At 46.8% G+C, this 16,552-nt stretch overlaps 1 protein-coding gene across 1 annotated transcript in view; it reads left to right on the top strand.

The window, feature by feature from the left end:
• grin3a (glutamate receptor, ionotropic, N-methyl-D-aspartate 3A) overlaps window positions 1–16,552 on the top strand; it is a 134,575-nt gene that overhangs the window by 2,398 nt on the left and 115,625 nt on the right. The window contains exons 2-4 of the mRNA XM_031826006.1: window positions 6,724–6,919; window positions 7,253–8,107; window positions 11,653–11,798. Coding sequence (XP_031681866.1) covers window positions 6,724–6,919; window positions 7,253–8,107; window positions 11,653–11,798 — 1,197 coding nt within the window. The remainder of the gene's footprint in view (window positions 1–6,723; window positions 6,920–7,252; window positions 8,108–11,652; window positions 11,799–16,552) is intronic.

The raw sequence follows: 16,552 nt of genomic DNA on the forward strand, positions 1-16,552 counted from the left end.
GCTGATGCTGAGATATTACTGTCAAGTATGATAATACACTGATGCTGAGATATTACTCAGTCAAGTATGATAAATACACTAATGCTGTGATATTACTCAGTCAAGTATGATAATACACTGATGCTGAGATATTACTGTCAAGTATGATAATGCTGATGCTGAGATATTACTGTCAAGTATGATAATACTGATGCTGAGATATTACTGTCAAGTATGATAATACTGATGCTGAGATATTACTCAGTCAAGTATGATAAATACACTAATGCTGAGATATTACTGGTATAGATTATTATGATGGTATGGAATATTATGAATATTATGATGGTATAGAGTATTATAATAATGGTATCAATATTGACGTTTTAACTCTGGTATGGGGACAACACTAGATGTACTGTATCATGTTTTATGACATATGTCTCTTTTAAAATGCCACAACAACATTGACAACAGACCACCTGATGTGACATTGAATAGAGCTCAGTAGAATGTCATTCAGGGAAGGTAGGTGACTGAGATAAGCGAGCCCTGTATGACAGTTTTAGACAGTGGAAAGTGTCTTGACATTCTGCTGGCGTAGAAACACGGTTCAGTGGTTCCGCTGTCTATTCAGAGCATGTCAGTGACCTGAGGAGAGTCATGCTCTGTGGAGTAGACCTTTCTGTCTTGATGGATCCCCTGCGTCCCAAATGACTACCTATTCCTTTCATAGAGCACTCCTTTAGACCAGAACCCTATTCCCTTCATAGAGCACTACTTTAGACCAGAATCCTATTCCCTTCATAGAGCACTACTTTAGACCAGAACCCTATTCCCTTCATAGAGCACTACTTTAGACCAGAACCCTATTCCCTTCATAGAGCACTACTTTAGACCAGAACCCTATTCCCTTCATAGAGCACTACTTTAGACCAGAACCCTATTCCCTTCATAGAGCACTACTTTAGACCAGAACCCTATTCCCTTCATAGAGCACTACTTTAGACCAGAACCCTATTCCCTTCATAGAGCACTACTTTAGACCAGAACCCTATTCCCTTCATAGAGCACTACTTTAGACCAGAACCCTATTCCCTTCATAGAGCACTACTTTAGACCAGAACCCTATTCCCTTCATAGAGCACTACTTTAGACCAGAACCCGTAGGGCAGTGCACTATATTAGTAGTGCACTGTAAAGAGAATAGAGAGCCATTTGGGACATATGCACTCTTATGCCTGCAGACTCCTCCTCCTCATCTTCCTCATCTTCCTCCTCCTCCTCCTTACCTGCCACCTCCTCCTCCTTACCTGCCACCTCTGTTCTCCTATCTGCAGTGTTTCTAAACATTCTGCTGTCTGCAGTGTTTCTAAATATGCTGCTATCTGCAGTGTTTCTAAATATGCTGCTATCTGCAGTGTTCCTAAACATTCCGCTATCTGCAGTGTTTCTAAACATTCTGCTATCTGCAGTGTTTCTAAACATTCTGCTATCTGCAGTTTTCCTAAACATTCTGCTATCTGCAGTGTTCCTAAACATTCTGCTATCTGCAGTGTTTCTAAACATTCTGCTATCTGCAGTGTTCCTAAACATTCCGCTATCTGCAGTGTTTCTAAACATTCTGCTATCTGCAGTGTTCCTAAACATTCTCCTATCGGCAGTGTTTCTAAACATTCTGCTATCTGCAGTGTTTCTAAACATTCTGCTATCTGCAGTTTTCCTAAACATTCAGCTATCTGCAGTGTTCCTAAACATTCCGCTATCTGCAGTGTTCCTAAACATTCTGCTATCTGCAGTGTTTCTAAACATTCTCCTATCGGCAGTGTTTCTAAACATTCTGCTATCTGCAGTGTTTCTAAACATTCTGCTATCTGCAGTTTTCCTAAACATTCTGCTATCTGCAGTGTTCCTTCCTGACAGATTTTGACCTGTGTCAGACTTCTTCCCTGTGGTCTGAGGAGGTTTAAGCTGTAGCAGCCAGCACAACAAACAAACAAACAAACAAACAAACACACACACACACACACACACACACACACACACACACACACACAAACACAACTGTAAAGTCAGCTGTTGGTTCCCCACCAACCGGTCACTCCAACAGCTCAGTTTGCCATAATAAAAATAATAAAACAATAAAAGCACAGCTTGCAAGAGAACCGTTATAGGAACCGTTTATCTTTTAGGAAATGTCTTTCAGTTCACACACAGCCGGCTGTAGCATCTGCTGTTCACGGTCTTCATCATCGGTGTGCTAGATCCCCTTATTATCTCAGATCTGGAGCACGTCTGACCCCCCTGCTGGTTCTGTTTGACCAGACAGAACCCTGTCCTTGCCTGTCCTGGCATGGGCTCAGGCCTTGTCAAACTGCCAAATGGGCACCGAAGGAAACTGTCTTGTCCCGTGTAGAGCTCATCACAGTAGCTAGTAGCTGACATTAACCTGACCTGACATTACCCCGACCTGACACTAACCTGACCTGACATTACCCTAACCTGACATTACCCCAACCTGACCCTAACCTGACATTACCCCAACCTGACCCTAACCTGACATTACCCCAACCTGACCCTAACCTGACCTGACATTATCCTAACCTGACCCTAACCTGACATTACCCCAACCTGACCATAACCTGACATTACCCCAACCTGACCCTAACCTGACATTACCCCAACCTGACACTAAACTGACCTGACATTACCCTAACCTGACCCTAACCTGACATTACCCCAACCTGACCCTGACCTGACATTACCCCAACCTGACCCTAACCTGACATTACTCTTACCTGACATTACCCTAACTTGACATTACTCTAAACTGACATTAATCTAACCTGACATTAATCCTAACCTGACAGTACCCCAACATGAGATTAAATTGACCCTAACCTGACATTACCACAACCTGAAACTAACCTGGCCCTAATCTGACATTACCCTAACCTGGCACTAACCTGACCCGAACCTGACATTACTCTAACCTGACATTACTCTAACCTGACATTACCCCAACCTGACACTAACCTGACATTACCCCAACCTGACACTAACCTGACATTACCCCAACCTGACCCTAACCTGACATTACTCTAACCTGACATTACTCTAACCTGACAAAGACCCTAACCTGACATTACTCTAACCTGACACTAACCTGACATTAACCTGACATTACCCCAACCTGACACTAACCTGAACCTAACCTGATATTACCCCCAACCTGACATTACCCTAACCTGATATTACCCTAACCTGACATTACCCTAACATGACAATACCCTAACCTGACATTACCCCAACCTGACACTAACCTGACACAAACCTGACATTACCCCAACCTGACCCTAACCTGACATTACCACAACCTGACCCTAACCTGACCCCAACCTGAAACTGACCCTAACCTGACATTACCCCAACCTGACATTAACCTGACCCTAACCTGACACTAACCTGACATTAACCTGACCTTACCCCAACCTGATTTCAATAAGATTTAAAATGGGTCTATATCCTACTTACTGTAGGCTATTTATATTTTAATGTGACATTAAAACCCAACAGGTTGTGGTAATGTCAGGTTAGGGTCAGTTTAATCTCATGTTGGGGTAATGTCAGGTTAGTGTCAGGTTAGTGTCAGGTTGGGGTAATGTCAGATTGGGTTAATGTCGGGTTAGGTCCAGGTTAGTGTCAGGTTGGGGTAATGTCAGGTTAATGTCAGGTTAGTGTCAGATTAGAGTAATTTCAGGTTAGGGTCAGGTTAATGTCAGGTTGGGGTAATGTCAGGTTAGGGTCAGGTTAGGGTCAGTGTCAGGTTAGGGTCAGGTTTGGGTCAGGTTAGTGTCAGGTTGGGTTAATTACCCCAACCTGACACTAACCTGACCCTAACCTGACATTACACTAACCTGACATTACTCTAACCTGACATTACCCCAACCTGACACTAACCTGACATTACCCCAACCTGACCCTAACCTGACATTACTCTAACCTGACATTACTCTAACCTGACACTGACCCTAACCTGACATTACTCTAACCTGACATTAACCTGACATTACCCCAACCTGACCCTAACCTGACATTACTCTAACCTGACATTACTCTAACCTGACACTGACCCTAACCTGACATTACTCTAACCTGACATTAACCTGACATTACCCCAACCTGACACTAACCTGAACCTAACCTGATATTACCCCAACCTGACATTACCCTAACCTGACATTACCCTAACCTGACATTACCCTAACATGACAATACCCTAACCTGACATTACCCCAACCTGACACTAACCTGACCCAAACCTGACATTACCCCAACCTGACACTAACCTGACCCAAACCTGACATTACCCCAACCTGAAACTGACCTGACCCTAACCTGACATTACCCCAACCTGACACTAACCTGTCCCTAACCTGACCCCAACCTGACACTGACCCTAACCTGACATTACCCCAACCTGACACTAACCTGACCCGAAACTGACATTACTCTAACCTGACATTACTCTAACCTGACATTACCCCAACCTGACACTAACCTGACATTACCCCAACCTGACACTAACCTGACATTACCCCAACCTGACCCTAACCTGACATTACTCTAACCTGACATTACTCTAACCTGACACTGACCCTAACCTGACATTACTCTAACCTGACACTAACCTGACATTAACCTGTCATTACCCTAACATGACACTGACCCTAACCTGACATTACCCCAACCTGACACTAACCTGACCCAAACCTGACATTACCCCAACCTGACACTAACCTGACCCTAACCTGACATTACCCCAACCTGACATTACTCTAACCTGACACTAACCTGACATTAACCTGACATTACCCCAACCTGACACTAACCTGAACCTAACCTGATATTACCCCAACCTGACATTACCCTAACCTGACATTACCCTAACCTGACATTACCCTAACATGACAATACCCTAACCTGACATTACCCCAACCTGACACTAACCTGACCCAAACCTGACATTACCCCAACCTGACACTAACCTGACCCAAACCTGACATTACCCCAACCTGAAACTGACCTGACCCTAACCTGACATTACCCCAACCTGACACTAACCTGACCCTAACCTGACCCCAACTGACATTGACCCTAACCTGACATTACCCCAACCTGACACTAACCTGACCCGAAACTGACATTACTCTAACCTCACATTACTCTAACCTGACATTACTCTAACCTGACATTACCCCAACCTGACACTAACCTGACATTACCCCAACCTGACACTAACCTGACATTACCCCAACCTGACCCTAACCTGACATTACTCTAACCTGACATTACTCTAACCTGACACTAACCTGACATTACCCCAACCTGACCCTAACCTGACATTACTCTAACCTGACATTACTCTAACCTGACACTGACCCTAACCTGACATTACTCTAACCTGACATTAACCTGACATTACTCCAACCTGACACTAACCTGAACCTAACCTGATATTACCCCAATCTGACATTACCCTAACCTGACATTACCCTAACCTGACATTACCCTAACATGACAATACCCTAACCTGACATTACCCCAACCTGACACTAACCTGACCCAAACCCTGACATTATCCGAACCTGACACTAACCTGACCCAAACCTGACATTACCCCAACCTGACACTAACCTGACCCTAACCTGACATTACTCTAACCTGACATTACTCTAACCTGACACTAACCTGAACCTAACCTGATAATACCCCAACCTGACATTACCCTTACCTGACATTACCCTAACATGACAATACCCTAACCTGACATTACCCCAACCTGACACTAACCTGACCCAAAAGTGACATTACCCCAACCTGACACTAACCTGACCCTAACCTGACATTACCCCAACCTGACACTAACCTGACCCCAACCTGACACTGACCCTAACCTGACATTACCCCAACCTGACATTAACCTGACCCTAACCTGACATTACTCTAACCTGACACTAACCTGACATTAACCTGACATTACCCCAACCTGACACTAACCTGACCCTAACCTGACATTATTCTAACCTGACATTACCCCAACCTGACACTAACCTGACCCTAACCTGACCTTACCCCAACCTGACACTAACCTGACCCTAACCTGACATTAACCCAACCTGACACTAACCTGACCCAAACCTGACCCTAACCTGACACTGACCCTAACCTGACCCTAACCTGACATTACTCTAATCTGACACTAACCTGACATTAACCCGACATTACCCCAACCTGACATTACCCCAACCTGACAGTAACCTGACCCTAACCTGCCATTACCCTAACCTGACCCTAACCCTGACATTACCCCAACCTGACACTAACCTGACCCTAACCTGACACTAACCTGACCCTAACCTGACATTACCCCAACCTGACACTAACCTGGCCCTAACCTGACATTACCCCAACCTGACACTAACCTGACCCTAACCTGACATTACCCCAACCTGACACTAACCTGACCCTAACCTGACATTACCCCGACCTGACACGAACCTGACCCTAACCTGACTTTACCCCAACCTGACACTAACCTGACCCTAACCTGACATTACCCCAACCTGACACTAACCTGACCCTAACCTGACATTACCCCAACCTGACACTAACCTGACCCTAACCTGACATTACCCTAACCTGACACTAACCCTAACCTGCCCCCCCCACCCCTCCCTGCAGGTTTCTGTCCAACACGTCGTTTGACGGTCTGAGTGGTTTCATCTCGTCCCAGGAGGAGACAGTGATCTCCTCAGAGAGCCATCACTTCATCTGGTCCCTGCAACACGACCCCATAGGGAAGCCAATGTGGGCCAGGCTGGGCCGATGGAAGCATGGCAGGGTGCTACTGGACTACACTGCCTGGACCAACAAACAGGTGACAACAATGTCTATGATGTCAAAACTTTGTATTCTGGGTACCAGTGTTTCTGCTATCATTCCACTCTTTACTTATGCCAAACATGTTGATACTGCTGCTACTATTATAGTCTCTCTCTCTCTCCACTCTCTCTCCCTCCCCCTCTCTCTCTCCCTCTCCCTCTCCCTCTCCCTCTCCCTCTCCCTCTCCCTCTCCCTCTCTCTCTCTCCCTCTCTCTCTCTCTCTCTCTCTCTCACTCTCTCTCTCTCTCTCTCTCTCTCTCTCTCTCCCCCTCCCTCCCTCTCCCTCTCCCTCTCCCTTATGGACTGTGCTGCCTGGTCTAACAATTAGCCGTCCCACCAGAGAGGTGACTGGCGGCGCCCGTCGCGGCTCCACCTCCGGGTGGTGACGTTAGTGGAACACCCCTTCGTCTTCACCCGGGAGGTGGATGAGGACGGTCTCTGTCCCGCTGGTCAGCTCTGCCTGAGCCCCCTCACCAACAACACAGCCCTGCTCCAGTCTCTCTTCCTCCAGATGCGGGGGCCTAACGACAGCATTCCCATGGAGTATAAGAAGTGTTGCTACGGCTACTGCGTCGATCTACTGGAGAAACTGGCAGAGGACATGGGGTTTGACTTCGACCTGTATATTGTAGGCGACGGAAAGTACGGTGGGTTTAAGAACGGACGCTGGACAGGGCTGGTGGGGGATCTTCTCAGCGGAGCGGCCCACCTGGCCGTCACATCTTTCAGTATCAACTCGGCCCGGAGCAGGGTTATAGACTTCACCTCCCCGTTCTTCTCCACCTCTCTGGGCATCCTGGTACGGACCCGGGATACGGCCGCGCCCATCGGGGCATTCATGTGGCCCCTGCACTGGTCCATGTGGCTGGGGATATTCGTCTCGCTACACGTTACTGCCGTGTTCCTGACCATCTACGAGTGGAACAGCCCGTTTGGGATGACGCCGCGAGGCAGGAACAGAGATAAGGTGTTCTCCTTCTCCTCGGCTCTGAACGTCTGCTATGCCATCCTGTTTGGCCGCACAGCTGCCATTAAACCTCCTAAGTGCTGGACAGGGCGGTTCCTCATGAATCTCTGGGCTATCTTCTGCCTGTTCTGTCTGTCCACCTACACAGCCAATCTGGCCGCCGTCATGGTGGGGGAGAAAACCTTCGAGCAACTCTCAGGAATACACGATCCAAAGGTAGGAAAACTAAGCTGTACTAACACCTATCAAATATGGGATAAAAATGTATGGTATGTAGATGAGTTCTACTTGTAATGTGTGAATAAATAGTTCCTCATTTGTGATTTGGTGACTGATTGGTGAGTATAGAAACATGGGTTCATAGGGTGTTGTGGGGCTGATTGGGAGACTAGTACAGCTCATACAGGGGAGACTAGTACAGATAATACAGGGGAGACTAGTACAGATAATACAGGGGAGACTAGTACAGATAATACAGGGGAGACTAGTACAGATAATACAGGGGAGACTAGTACAGCTAATACAGGGGAGACTAGTACAGGGCTGAGGGGAGACTAGTACAGATAATACAGGGGAGACTAGTACAGATAATACAGGGGAGACTAGTACAGATTATACAGGGGAGACTAGTACAGATAATAGAGGGGAGACTGGTACAGATAATACAGGGGAGGCTAGTACAGGGCTGAGGGGAGACTAGTACAGCTCATACAGGGGAGACTAGTACAGATAATACAGGGTAGACTAGTACAGGGCTGAGGGGAGACTAGTACAGCTCATACAGGGGAGACTAGTACAGGGCTGAGGGGAGACTAGTACAGGGCTGAGGGGAGACTAGCACAGATAATACAGGGGAGACTAGTACAGATAATATAGGGGAGACTAGTACAGCTCATACAGGGTAGACTAGTACAGATAATACAGGGGAGACTAGTACAGCTCATACAGGGGAGACTAGTACAGGGCTGAGGGGAGACTAGTACAGCTCATACAGGGGAGACTAGTACAGGGCTGAGGGGAGACTAGTACAGGGCTGAGGGGAGACTAGCACAGATAATACAGGGGAGACTAGTACAGATAATATAGGGGAGACTAGTACAGATAATACAGGGGAGACTAGTACAGATAATACAGGGGAGACTAGTACAGCAAATACAGGGGAGACTAGTACAGGGCTGAGGGGAGACTAGCACAGATAATACAGGGGAGACTAGTACAGATAATATAGGGGAGACTAGTACAGATAATACAGGGGAGACTAGTACAGATAATACAGGGGAGACTAGTACAGCTCATACAGGGGAGACTAGTACAGCTCATACAGGGGAGACTAGTACAGATAATACAGGGGAGACTAGTACAGGGCTGAGGGGAGACTAGTACAGATAATACAGGGGAGACTAGTACAGATTATATAGGGAGACTAGTACATATAATACAGGGGAGACTAGTAGAGATAATACAGGGGAGACTAGTACAGATTATATAGGGAGACCAGTACAGATAATACAGGGGAGACTAGTACAGATAATACAGGGAGACCAGTACAGATAATACAGGGGAGACTAGTACAGATAATACAGGGAGACTAGTACAGATAATACAGGGGAGACTAGTACAGGGCTGAGGGGAGACTAGTACAGATAATACAGGGGAGACTAGTACAGATAATACAGGGGAGACTAGTACAGGGCTGAGGGGAGACTAGTACTGATAATACAGGGGAGACTAGTACAGGTAATATAAGGGAGACTTGTACAGATAATACAGGGGAGACTAGTACAGATAAACCAGGGGAGACTAATAGAGATAATATAGGGTTAGACTAGTACAGGGCTGAGGGGAGACTAGTACAGGGCTGAGGGGAGACTAGTACAGGGCTGAGGGGAGACTAGCACAGATAATACAGGGGAGACTAGTACAGGGCTGTGGGGAGACTAGTACTGATAATACAGGGGAGACTAGTACAGGGCTGAGGGGAGACTAGTACAGGGCTGAGGGGAGACTAGTACAGATAATACAGGGGAGATTAGTACAGGGCTGAGGGGAGACTAGTAGAGATAATACAGGGGAGACTAGTACAGGGCTGAGGGGAGACTAGTACAGATAATACAGGGGAGACTAGTACAGATAATATAGGGGAGACTAGTACAGGGCTGAGGGGCGAATGGTAGATATAATACAGGGGAGACTAGTAGAGATAATACAGGGTAGACTAGTACAGATAATATAGGGGAGACTAGTACAGATAATACAGGGGAGACTAGTACAGATAATATAGGGGAGACTAGTACAGATAATATAGGGGAGACTAGTACAGATAATACAGGGGAGACTAGTAGAGATAATACAGGGGAGACTAGTACAGGGCTGAGGGGAGACTAGTACAGGGCTGAGGGGAGACTAGTACTGGGCTGAGGGGAGACTAGTACAGGTAATATAAGGGAGACTTGTACAGATAATACAGGGGAGACTAGTACAGATAAACCAGGGGAGACTAATAGAGATAATATAGGGTTAGACTAGTACAGGGCTGAGGGGAGACTAGTACAGGGCTGAGGGTAGACTAGCACAGATAATACAGGGGAGACTAGTACAGGGCTGAGGGGAGACTAGTACTGATAATACAGGGGAGACTAGTACAGGGCTGAGGGGAGACTAGTACAGGGCTGAGGGGAGACTAGTACAGATAATACAGGGGAGATTAGTACAGGGCTGAGGGGAGACTAGTAGAGATAATACAGGGGTGACTAGTACAGATAATACAGGGGAGACTAGTACAGATAATACAGGGGAGACTAGTACAGATAATACAGGGGAGACTAGTAGAGATAATATAGGGGAGAGTAGTACAGGGCTGAGGGGAGACTAGTACTGATAATACAGGGGAGACTAGTACAGGGCTGAGGGGAGACTAGCACAGATAATACAGGGGAGACTAGTACAGGGCTGAGGGGAGACTAGTACTGATAATACAGGGGAGACTAGTACAGGGCTGAGGGGAGACTAGTACAGGGCTGAGGGGAGACTAGTACAGATAATACAGGGGAGACCAGTACAGATAATACAGGGGAGACTAGTACAGATAATACAGGGGAGACTAGTACAGGGCTGGGGGGAGACTAGTACAGGGCTGAGGGGAGACCAGTACAGATAATACAGGGGAGACTAGTACAGGGCTGAGGGGAGACTAGCACAGATAATACAGGGGAGACTAGTACAGGGCTGAGGGGAGACTAGTACAGATAATACAGGGGAGACCAGTACAGATAATACAGGGGAGGCTAGTACTGATAATACGGGACTAGTACAGGCCCAGTGCACTACTTTAGCTCTTGGCGCTCTCAGAGCGCGAGAGCTCTGTATCAGTCCCAGGAGGTGAGAGAGCTCTGTATCAATCCCAGGAGGTGAGAGAGCTCTGTATCAGTCCCAGGAGGTGAGAGAGCTCTGTATCAGTCCCAGGAGGTGAGAGAGCTCTGTATCAGTCCCAGGAGGTGAGAGCTCTGTATCAATCCCAGGAGGTGAGAGAGCTCTGTATCAATCTCAGGAGGTGGGAGAGCTCTGTAACAGTCCCAGGAGGTGAGAGAGCTCTGTATCAATCCCAGGAGGTGAGAGAGCTCTGTATCAGTCCCAGGAGGTGAGAGAGCTCTGTATCAGTCCCATGAGGTGAGAGAGCTCTGTATCAGTCCCGGGAGGTGGGAGAGCTCTGTAACAGTCCCAGGAGGTAATAGACCACAGTTCCATATGTTCTGTTCTTCCAGCTTCATCACCCATCACAGGGGTTCCGCTTCGCCACGGTCCGGGAGAGCAGTGCCGAGGATTACCTGAAGAAAAGCTTTCCAGAGATGCACGAATACATGAGACGGTACAACGTACCAGCAACCCCAGATGGAATAGAACATCTGAAGTGAGTCATGACTATACAATACTGACTCATCACAGCTTTAACATGGGTACCAACATGATACAATACTGACTCATCACAGCTTTAACAAGGGTACCAAGATTATACAATACTGACTCATCCATCACAGCTTTAACATGGGTACCAAGATTATACAATACTGACTCATCACAGCTTTAACATGGGTACCAAGATTATACAATACTAGGGGCGGCAGGGTAGCCTAGTGGTTAGAGCGTTGGACTAGTAACGAAAGGTTGCAAGTTCGAATCCCCGAGCTGATAAGGTACAAATGTGTCGTTCTGCCCCTGAACAGGCAGTTAACCCACTGTTCCTAGGCCGTCATTGAAAATAAGAATTTGTTCTTATCTGACTTGCCTGGTAAAATAAAGGTAAAATAAATGACATGGGTACCAAGATTATACAATACTGACTCATCACAGCTTTACCATGGGTACCAAGATTATACAATACTGACTCATCACAGCTTTACCATGAGTACCAAGATTATACAATACTGTCTCATCACAGCTTTAACATGGGTACCAAGATTATACAATACTGACTCATCACAGCTTTAACATGGGTACCAAGATTATACAATACTGACTCATCACAGCTTTACCATGGGTACCAAGATTATACAATACTGACTCATCACAGCTTTAACATGGGTACCAAGATTATACAATACTGACTCATCACAGCTTTAACATGGGTACCTAGATTATACAATACTGACTCATCACAGCTTTACCATGGGTACCAACATGTTGTCAGTTAAGAACAAATTCTTATTTACAGTGACAGCCTAGGAACAATGGGTTCACTGCCTTGTTCAGGGGAACAGTGGGTTAACTGCCTTGTTCAGGGGAACAGTGGGTTCACTGCCTTGTTCAGGGGAACAGTGGGTTCACTGCCTTGTTCAGGGGAACAGTGGGTTCACTGCTTTGTTCAGGGGAACAGTGGGTTGTTCAGGGGAACAGTGGGTTCACTGCCTTGTTCAGGGGAAAAGTAGGTTCACTGCCTTGTTCAGGGGAACAGTGGGTTCACTGCCTTGTTCAGGGGCAAGATGACTGATTATTCCCTTGTCAGCTCGGGGATTCGATCTTGCAACCTTTCGGTTACTGGCCCAACGCCCTAGCCACTAGGCTACCTGCCACCCCAGTACAGGCTTAATCCCAGCAATGGGAGATTTCATAACTGTTCTGAATATGTCAGAAAATCCCGCATAAAATACTCAGAGTGACAGATTTACAAAGTCCGTGGCCAGCACTCTAGTTAAACAAATCCACACCATGTTAATGTTATCGGAGTCTGCAGAGCCGTAGGTAACCGCCCACAAAGCTACATCACGTTATTGTTATCTGAGACTGCAGATCTGTAGGTAACCGCCCACAAAGATACACCTGAGACTGCAGATCCGTAGGTAACCTCCCACAAAGCTACACCTGAGACTGCAGATCCGTAGGTAACCGCCCACAAAGGTACACCTGAGACTGCAGATCCGTAGGTAACCGCCCACAAAGATACACCTGAGACTGCAGATCCGTAGGTAACCGCCCACAAAGCTACACCTGAGACTTCAGATCCGTAGGTAACCGCCCACAAAGATACACCTGAGACTGCAGATCCGTAGGTAACCGCCCACAAAGATACACCTGAGACTGCAGACCCGTAGGTAACCGCCCACAAAGCTACACCTGAGACTTCAGATCCGTAGGTAACCGCCCACAAAGCTACACCTGAGACTTCAGATCCGTAGGTAACCGCTCACAAAGCTACACCTGAGACTGCAAATCCGTAGGTAACCGCCCACAAAGCTACACCTGAGACTTCAGATCCGTAGATAACCGCCCACAAAGCTACACCTGAGACTTCAGATCCGTAGATAACCGCCCACAAAGCTACACCTGAGACTGCAGATCCGTAGATAACCGCCCACAAAGCTACACCTGAGACTTCAGATCCGTAGATAACCGCCCACAAAGCTACGCCTGAGACTGCAGATCCGTAGATAACCGCCCACAAAGCTACACCTGAGACTGCAGATCCGTAGATAACCGCCCAGCTCCCCTGGATCTTTTTACCCCAGAGCTGAAGACCCGATTCACGTTCTGCACCTGTTATTTTACACACACATTGTTTTATCCGCTGCACAACTTTTCCTCTCTTCTCACTTTACTCACCCTCTTTTTGAAACCTCAAATAATTTGATTGACATGAGGACATCACCTATGTTTCTTCTTCATGTTTCTGAACAGCAGAAGTAATAACCCTGGGGCTATTTGAATGAACATACTTGTGTTTGATATGCTGCCTAGATAACTGCATTGGGGCAGAACAATCTGCGTAACATTGAAGAATCTGCGTAGCGTAGAACAATCTTCATAATGTAGAACAATCTGCGTAACGTAGAACAATCTGCGTAATGTAGAACAATCTGCGTAACGTAGAACAATCTCCGAAACGTAGAACAATCTGCGTAACGTAGAACAATTTGCGTAAGGTAGAACAATTTGCGTAACTGTCACGTTCATCGTAACGAGGAGACCAAGGCGCAGTGGGATTGGAATACATTCTCCTTTTATTAAAAAGAAGAACACCTAAACAAACAAAACAACAGAAGGAATGTGAGGCTATAAACAACTAGTGCTGCAACTACACACCTCGGGGCGAGTGCGGGGAGCAGGCACAGGACGTACTGGACTGTGGAGGCGCACTGGCGGTCTGGAGTGTAGAGCTGACACAACCTGTCCTGGCTGGATGTTTAGTTTCACCCTGCAAATGCAGGGCGTTGGCAGAGGACGCAAAGGGCTGTGCAGACTCACTGGAGACACAGTACACAGAGCCGGCGCAGGATATCCTGGTCCAAGGAGGTACACTGGAGACCAGGAGCGCTGAGCCCGCACCCTCCTTCCTGGAAGCCCGGCCAATGCGAGGAGCTGGCATAGAGCGCACCGGGCTAGAATAGCGCACTGGAGACACCGTGCGCTCTACCGCATAACATGGTGCCTGACCAGTAACAGCTCCCCACAGTAAGCATGAGGAGTTGGCTCAGGTCTCCGACCTGACTCGTGCAATCTCCTCGTGTGGCCCCCCCAAAAAAATATTGGGGCTGCCTCTCGGGCTTCCGTGTACCTTCATATCGTCGCTGTTCCTCTATTCTCCGGTATTTTCTTCTTGTAGTATCGCCGGTCCGCTTTCGCTGCCTCTAACTCCTCCTTAGGACGGCGATACTCCCCCGGCTGTGTCCAGGGTCCTGCTCCATCTAATATCTCCTCCCAGGTCCATTTCCCCATTAAGGGCTGTTCCTCCTTTTCTGCTGCTTGGTCCTGGTTTGGTGGGTTATTCTGTCACGTTCATCATAACGATGAACCAATTCAGGCCACCATAGACCTACATTTACATAGACAAACCAAAACCCCATAGATATATTAAAAGTTAATTTATGGAATTTCTTCCCTTCTTAATGTGTTTTAGCCAATCAGTTGTGTCTTGACATGGTAGGGGTGGTATACAGAATATAGGCCTATTTGGTAAAAGACTAAGTTCATATTATGGCAAGAACAGCTCAAATAAGCAAAGAGAAACGACCATCCATCATTACTTTAAGACATGAAGGTCAGTCATTATGGAAAATTGCAAGAACTTTGATAGTTTCTTCAAGTGCAGTTGCAAAAAACAACAAGAGCAATAATGAAACTAGCTCTCATGAGGACCGCCACAGGAAAGGAAGACCCAGAGGTACCTCTGCTGTTCATTAGAGTTACCAGCCTCATAAATTCCAGCCCAAATAAATGGGCTGTAACAGACACATCAACTGTTCCGAGAAGACTGCGTGAATCAGGCCTTCATTGTCGAATTGCTGCCAAGAAACCACTGCTAAAGGACACCAATAACAAGAAGAGACTTGCTTGGGCCAAGAAACATGAGCAATGGACATTAGAGTGGTGGAAATCTATCCCTGGTCTGATGAGTCCAAATTTGAGATTGTTGGTTCCAACCGCCGTGTCTTTTTCAGATGCAAAGTAGGTGAATGGATGATCTCCGCATGTGTGGTTCCCAACGTGAAGCATGGAGGAGGAGGTGGTTTGGGGTTCCTTTCCTGGTGACGCTGTGATTTATTTACTTTTACTTGTATTTACTTTCTGAAGCGATAAGCTTCTCATTCTTCCCTTCTCATTTGCGCTTAGTGGGACTATCATTTGTTTTTCAGCAGGACAATTACACAACACACCTCCAGGCTGTGTAAGGGTTATTTGACCAAGAAGGACAGTCATGGAGTACTGCATCAGATGACCTGGCCTCCACAATCACCCGACCTCAACCCAATTGAACACTGTGCTATCTAACCTCCAAACGAGCTTCAATACCATACAGCACTCCTTCCGTGGCCTCCAACTGCTATTAAACGCTAGTAAAACCAAATGCATGCTTTTCAACCGTTCGCTGCCTGCACCCGCACGCCCGACTAGCATCACCACCCTGGATGGTTCCGACCTAGAATATGTGGACATCTATAAGTACCTAGGTGTCTGGCTAGACTGTAAACTCTCCTTCCAGACTCATATCAAACATCTCCAATCTTAAATCAAATCTAGAAACGGCTTTCTATTCCGCAACAAAGCCTCCTTCACTCACGCAGCCATACGTACCCTAGTAAAACTGACTATCCTCGACTTCGGCGATGTCGTCTACAAAATAGCTTCCAACACTCTATTCAGCAAACTGGATGCAGTTTATCACAGTGCCAT

This window comes from Oncorhynchus kisutch, linkage group LG6, assembly GCF_002021735.2.
Source record: "Oncorhynchus kisutch isolate 150728-3 linkage group LG6, Okis_V2, whole genome shotgun sequence".
Taxonomy (NCBI): domain Eukaryota; kingdom Metazoa; phylum Chordata; class Actinopteri; order Salmoniformes; family Salmonidae; genus Oncorhynchus; species Oncorhynchus kisutch.